Genomic DNA, 7,500 nt, shown 5'->3' with positions numbered 1-7,500 from the left:
GTGGGCAGCACGATCACCTCACAGCAAGAAGGTCTCTGGTTTCTGTCCCGGCTGGCTCAGTTGGTGTTTCTGTGTGGAGTTTGCATGTTCTCCCCGTGTTGGTGTGGGTTTCCTCCGGGTGCTCCGGTTTCCCTCACAGTCCAAACACATGCGCTATAGGGGAACTGATCAACTACAATGGCCGTAGTGTGTGTTTGTGTGTGTGTGTGTGTGTGTGTGTGTGTGTGTGTGTGTGTGTGTGTGTGTGTGTGTGTGTGTGTATGGGTGTTTCCCAGAAGTGCTTCTGTTGAGTTAGACATATGCTGGAATAGTTGGCGATTTATTCAAACCGTCAAAGCACACACATTTATCTCTTAAAGCACTACTCTGATAATTATTCAGATTATTGATAATAGCATGATGATCTGTTCATGTGGAGGGTTGTTTTACTTCCTCTCTGTGTTAGGGGGCATCACTGAAGCCAGAAATGTTGAGCGGCTGGTGTTCCTGGCTAAGAACTTGAACGTCTAGTTTGATCAGAGTTCAGATGAAGAGAGTTGGTTATTGTGAAGAGTACACATTATTACTCTGTTCTTGTGTTATTACACTGCTTATTTTTGCTTTGTGCACTGATAAGTAAGATCTGTAGGTTTTTTGCAAGATAAAGATGTTGAGAATGCATAATACTCTCCCATGTCTCTTTCTGATAAGAATACCATTTACTTATTATATTATAAAGATATTAACTTTATTCACATACTAAAGGCACAGGACTGGCTACTCCTCACAGTATGTACCAAAAAAAGCGTATTATACGGCTATGCTATACCGTCACCGTTTAAGAGATGAAAAACACTGTGATATTAATTTTAGGTCATATCAACCGCCCCTACTCTGTGTTTTATATACTTCACACCCATGAAACAGCTCTGAGCACATCTCTGATGGCCCTTTTTGTCGAGTATAAATGTAATTGAAGCTGTTTTTCACAAACGACACAATTCAGGAGCAAAATAGGCTATTCTGAAAGAAAAGGGTTCATAATCAGCAGTAATTCTCCTTTATGTGTGTTATTGTAGACCTGTACTCATTAAAGCAGCTCTCTGGCACCGCTGGATGCACCTATATAGCGAATAGCATGATTTCTCTGCGCGTTCCGCGTCTGGTGTGAACACAGCATAATGTTTACACTTGGTGGGCTGAACCAGCATTAAAGGCACAGTTCACACAAACAGCTACAAGGTGCTCAGAGCTGTAAAATCACAAATCCTGCAAGCTCTAATCAATACTCTGATGAGTGTTTGAGCTGAAACTCTACAGACACATTCTGGAGACACATTAGACTGATGTTAAATCTGGAAAAGGGGTAAACTAGGTGCTCTTTAAATCCCAGCACAGTCACAGTTTTAGTTGGTTTATATTAATCCGTCTTCTTTAGGTCGTGTTGTTTCTTTGTTTGGGTTTGGAATTTATTTGTTTTTTCAATAGTGATGTGGTTATGGCAGAAATATATTATATTGCAAAAAAAATGTGCAGCATTAAAGAAAAAATAAAACAGGCTCTTCACCTTAAATTAATTGTAAATTAATGATTTGTTTTGAATCGTGAATCGGGTGAATCGTACATCCATATTAATTATCCATAATTAAATATAAATAATTACATTCTATAATATTTTTGTATGTGTAATAGCAACACGTTTGCATGATGAGCTGTTTCTCTGTCTGCATGTAGTGCTGTGTGTCTGTATAAAATGCTTTCATTCATTTATCAAAAATGCAGCATTAGCTTATTATTAATTATTATTATTATCGGTTAATATTATTCCAGCCATGTAAAAGCAGCTGACATTTGTTTGTAGATCCTCGAAGGTGATTTTCTGAGATTTGAATACTGTTTTTGCTGTTTATTTGTTTAACATTTGCAAAGATGCAGATGTGTTCAGGTGTGTCTTCAGGTGTGTGTCTTTGCCAGTAACGTGCAGGTTTTCATGATTTGGTTAATTTATTCAATATGCAGCATTATTGTTCATAACAATAACAAATGATAATAATTATTAAAAACATTATTGGTATTTATCCAGAGCATACAGAATCCTCCATACAATGCAGAAGAATTGACACGGTGTTCTATTAATATTACTTATATTCATATTTATTTATAATTATTTTTTCATTACTAGTAAAGTCATGGAGGACGAGATCAGTACAGAAAGAGACTGACGCACTGGGGGAAAGTGTGTGTGTGTGTGTGTGTGTGTGTGTGTGTGTGTGTGTGTGTGTGTGTGTGTGTGTGTGTGTGTGTGTGTGTGTGTGTGTGTGTGTGTGTGTGTGTGTGTGTGTGTGTGTGTGTGTGTGTGTGTGTGTGTGTGTGTGTGTGTGTGTGTGTGTGTGTGTGTGTGTGTGTGTGTGTGTGTGTGTGTGTGTGTGTGTCTGTCTGTGTGTGTGTGTGTGTGTGTGTGTGTGTGTGTGTTAGCAGCATCTGTTGCTTCACAGTGTCCAGAGGGACGAGAGTGTTTCTGAATCCAGATCAGCAACAGGACAAGATGTTTCTCAAACCCTTCTCAGCTTCTGTCTCTCCGTGTTCTCCTGTGCTTGTCAGATTTTTGGGCATTTGGGGTTTTTCTTCTTCTGCATTTGAGATTGAGTGCGAGTGAGATGTTCCTCAGCAGTAGGCATGGGATGATAGCCGTTTTCAAGGTATACCACGGTTTGGAAAAGGTTTTAAATCGGCAAGATTGTCTGCTATACCGTTCCTGAGGTATGTGTAAGAGTGTTTATTTACTTGTTTTTCAGCTTCAGTATCGGCAGCAGAAAAATATCCAAAATATGCTGCTGTGGGTCTTAAATACATTTACACAGGTCATCATATTCATTTATTATCCATGTAAAGCTAAAGCCAATCAGTACAACCAACACATCCATCTGAGAAACCTTTAACAAAATGACATTATATTTAACAATACGGTTTGATTGTCTTTCTTTCTATAAGATTTGTTTCAAAGTTCTCCATGTTTTCATGCTTTTATGCATAAAATGGTGCAGTAATGTAGTAAAGCTTTTAAAACGGAGTCATTCTGATGGTCTGTAATTTAATATTGTGTATGCTGCATTGCATTTGTGAGAAATATTCTGTTTTGGTTTGATTTTCAGAAGACTTTTAGATTAGTATTTTATTGTGAGTGTCGATTAAATAAATGACACCAAATAAAGCATTTTACAATAATCTAGAGGTTAAAGGTGTAGTTACCCTCAAAATAAATATCAACCTTGATTTAGACCTCAGAATTCTGAAAATATTACATCTTAAAAACTATACCTGATGTTGTGCATACATGTTGTTATTTTAGCTTTTAAAACTCGCCTTTTTAAACAAAGCTTGTGCTAATAAAATATGTATGCAGATAACTAGAGTTTGTTTGTTTTGACATTATTTAAAACATGTGGTTGAGAAATATTCATTCATTCATTTTCTTGTCGGCTTAGTCCCTTTATTAATCTGGGGTCGCCACAGCGGAATGAACCGCCAACTTATCCAGCAAGTTTTACACAGCGGATGCCCTTCCAGCCGCAACCTATCTCTGGGAAACGGTTGAGAAAAAAACTAATTTGAATTTTAATCGGGCAAGTGAAAAAATCCAATGGTTATTCCAAAATATTATTAGCTTTTTGCCCTGTGATGGTCTGAAATGACGATCAGATTCTGCTCACTCGGGCTGATCTTTAATGAAGGATGTTTTACAGGCCAGAACATAGGGATTAGGAGAGTCATTTACTCGTCAGTTGTTGATTTTCACACGACTCTTCTGATTGGGGAAAAGGTGAAGGGAGAGGAATACAGGAGTACAGTTTTATTTTTGGGTGAACTAACCCTTTAACTTGATGCGGTTTTAGCTGATGTAAGGCATTTGTATGTAAATGAGCTCTTGAATATTTGATGATATGTAAATGAGCTCTCTTTTGAATATGCGCTGATATGTAAATGAGGCTGGGTTTCAGTCGTTTGTCTTGTCTCTGGTGTCAGTAAATGATCTTGAGGAAGAGTAAGGATAATTTTGCGCTGATGTATTACTGAAATGCTTTGAAATTCAAATGTTTAGATGTCACTATCAGTCTGTGAGTCTCAAGGATATCTGTAATCTAGTGTCTCCAAAACAGAGACAATATAAACATCTAGAGTTTGCAGGATTGTTTGATTTTGCCTCCTCATACTTCAGTTTCTCGTCTAACCTTCTGACCAATCAAATGCTCTTGAGTATCTGACATGCCCCGCCCATTCTTTTTTAAAGGGAGGAACTACTATATGCCACGCCCTCTCTTCTTGTTCAGTTGAGATTAGATTAGCTGAATAATAAAAGTTCAGTGTATAGAAATTTAATCTCATTTGAGCAAAAGACTACAGAAAAATACCTGAATCAAAGCAAAACACTGACTGTGATGCAACACTCGGGATCATTAATATTCGTGCAGCATTTGATTGGCCACAAGGTGTCTTAGTGAGATTACAGCAATGCTACACACTTCCTGAGTTTAACAGCTGATTGTGTTCATATTTAGTTTCCTTCATTTGAGATTACAGCAAATCTCCTGTAATTATTACTCTGTGTGTGTGTGTGTGTGTGTGTGTACGTGTTTTTGTGACCTATCAGGACACAGATCTGTATAATGACATGGTTATGACACAGGTGTTACTAAAAGCAGGTGAAATATGAGGACATTGGTGACGTCCTCACTTCTTAAAATGCTTATGAATCCCACCGGATGAGTTTAATCAGAGAGTAAAGCTGCACACAGTCTGCTGTGATGGTTGGGTTTAGGGATGGGGTGAGGGCAATACAATATACGGTTTGGACTATAAAATGAATGGAAACCTATGTAATGTCCCCACTTTTCACAAAAACAAACGTGTGTGTGTGTGTGTTTAGGTTTGTCCCGCTGTGTGCTGTCTGCAGTGCTGTTGGTGATGCGGGAGCGGGATCTGCAGCTTCAGCCCAGCGTGCGGCACTGGAGCCCGAAGCATGTGGGCCGCTGGCTGCGCGAGGAGGGCTTCTGCGAGTACGTGGACCTGCTGTGTAATAAGCACCGTCTGGACGGACGCAGTCTGCTGGCGCTGAGCGAATATGACCTGCGCTCGCCGCCGCTGGAGCTCAAGGTGCTGGGAGACATCAAACGGCTGATGCTGTCACTTCGAAAACTGCAGAAGAAGAACAGCGACGTGCTGGAGGAGCTGGGGCTGGACACACACACTGCACAGGGCGGAGCAGGTCAGCACACACACACACACACACACACACAGACAAACAAAGTGATGCAGTGTGTGTATGCTTACTAAAAAGGTCTCTAATCTAGTGTTGAGCGGGGAGAGTGTGTCAGACATTATCAGGAGGCTATTCTAGACTTCAGGAGCCATACATGAGAAGACTCGACCTCCTTTAGTGGACTCTGCTATTCAGAAGGCCTGAGTTTACAGATCTTGAAGAGCGGGTGGGGTTGTAGTGAGACAGAAGCTGGTCAGATAAGCAGGAGCTGGGTTATTTACAGCTTTACAGGGAAGCAGCAATAATTGATGATCAATACAGAACTGAACAGCAGGAGAACACTGGGAGACGTGGACATATCTGCTGGAGCTGCAGCTTCACTGACTGAAGGTTATTAATAGAGGATGCTGGACCACCAGCCAAGAGCATTACAGTCATCTAATATAGAGCTCATAACATCATAACCTGGCTTCTTCCCAGAGTGAGAGCATTCTTCATAACTTATTTGAAGATATTGCTCAGATGAAAGAAGGCAGATTTTATGACCTGGGAGATCCGATGTTCTGGAGGTAGGTTGCTCTCTAATGAAGTGTTTCCACTGAGCGGTACGGTACGGCACACAGGGTGTCTGTGTGGTCTTAAAAAGTCTTAAATATCAAAAACTACACTTTAGGCTTTAAAAAGTGTTAAACTCACTGAAATATTGTGTTGTGGGTCTTAAATCATTTTAAACGGGTCTTAATTCCCATATGTCCAAGTAAAGCTACCCAATCTGGCCAACACTCAATAACAAATCCATCTCAAAACTAGGGCTGTGCAATTAATCGAAAATCCGGTTTCCATTTTGGCTTCTAACGATTATGAAAACTATTAATGGAGATAAAGGATTATTGCATCATATACCGCCCTCTTCCGCTTGTACACGTGTTGCGCTGCAGAGCTCAGTTTCACTGCGCATCGTTCACTGATGTACATTACAATCATTCATGTTTTCAAAAGCGCGAATGAGTCCGCGGCGTACACGCGCAGCATGCGGTCTCATTCACACACCTCAGAGACGAGCAGAGCACACACACATCTAAAGTCATCTTAATGTGAGCGCTTTAATGGGCAAAAGTGTGTCAGAGCGCGGTGTTCAGTGATTATTCATATTAATCCTCATTTGTGTATTAAACAAACGAGTTGAGAATCAAAAGACACGTGAAGGAGAAACCATTAAAGCGCAGCGCGCAATAATCCTGCTGCTTTTATCATTGATCAAACAACAACAGGAGAAAGTCCCTCACTGCTCCTGACGACTGCTGCAGCTGCAGTGTGTTTCTGACAGTGAAGATGCTCACGTTTGTTTCATTTCTTTATTCTATTGTATTTATTTCCCTGTCCTGGAGGAAAATAACTGCATACAGCTGAAGTCAGAATTATTAGCCCTCTTGAATTATTAGCAACTCTTTTCCCCACAATTTCTGTTTACTGGAAAGATTATTTCTTCAACCCATTTTCCAAACATAACAGTGATAATAACTCATCTCTAATAACTGACTTCTTTTCTCTTCACCATGATGACAGCACATAATATTAGACTAGATATTCTTCAAAATACAATCATTCAGATTAGAGTGCGATTCAAAGGTTAGGGTAATTAGGCAAGTCATTGTATATCAGTAGTTTCTTCTGCAGACAATCAAAAATATATATAACTTATGGGGGCTAATAATATTGACCTTTACATTTCAAAACATTTAAACCTGCTTTTATTCTAGCCAAAATAAAACAAATCAGACTTTCTCCAGCAGAACAAATATTAGAGGAAACTCTGTGAACAACTCCTGAATCTGTTCAACATCATTTGGGGAATATTTATAAAAAGTCATCATAAATTCACAGGAGGCCGAATCATTTTGACTTTAACTGTAATCGTTTTGAATAATCGCGATTATAATTATGAGCAAAATAATCATGATTATGATTTCCCCCATAATCCAGCAGCCCTACTCAAAACATCTTATTTTTCCTGTCTGAGATTTTTACTGCACAGAGAGACGATTCTCAACTGCTTTTCACAACAAATTCTCTAAATTAAATTAAATTAAATTAAAAACTGAAGCAACACATCCCTTTACACGATCTTCCAGAACTACAAAAACTATTTACTGAAGTAGCCAGGCAAATAGAAGAAATCCTAGCCCTGTATAAGTCTAAAATTTCATTTATAATGATCTTAGAGGGGTCTTAAAAAGCCTTACATTTGATTTGAACACACCTGC

General features: G+C 39.3%; 1 protein-coding gene across 1 annotated transcript in view; it reads left to right on the top strand.

Annotated features, from left to right (window-relative positions):
* samd8b (sterile alpha motif domain containing 8b) overlaps positions 1-7,500 on the top strand; it is a 12,174-nt gene that overhangs the window by 777 nt on the left and 3,897 nt on the right. Inside the window, 1 exon segment of the mRNA NM_001114902.2 lies at positions 4,904-5,242. Coding sequence (NP_001108374.1) covers positions 4,942-5,242 — 301 coding nt within the window. The 5' untranslated portion in view covers positions 4,904-4,941.

Source organism: Danio rerio, chromosome 12 (assembly GCF_052040795.2).
Source record: "Danio rerio strain M-AB ecotype USA chromosome 12, GRCz13ab, whole genome shotgun sequence".
Classification (NCBI taxonomy): Eukaryota; Metazoa; Chordata; class Actinopteri; order Cypriniformes; family Danionidae; genus Danio; species Danio rerio.
The sequence above is the reverse complement of the archived record's forward strand: the minus strand, read 5'-3'. Positions and strand labels throughout refer to the sequence as shown.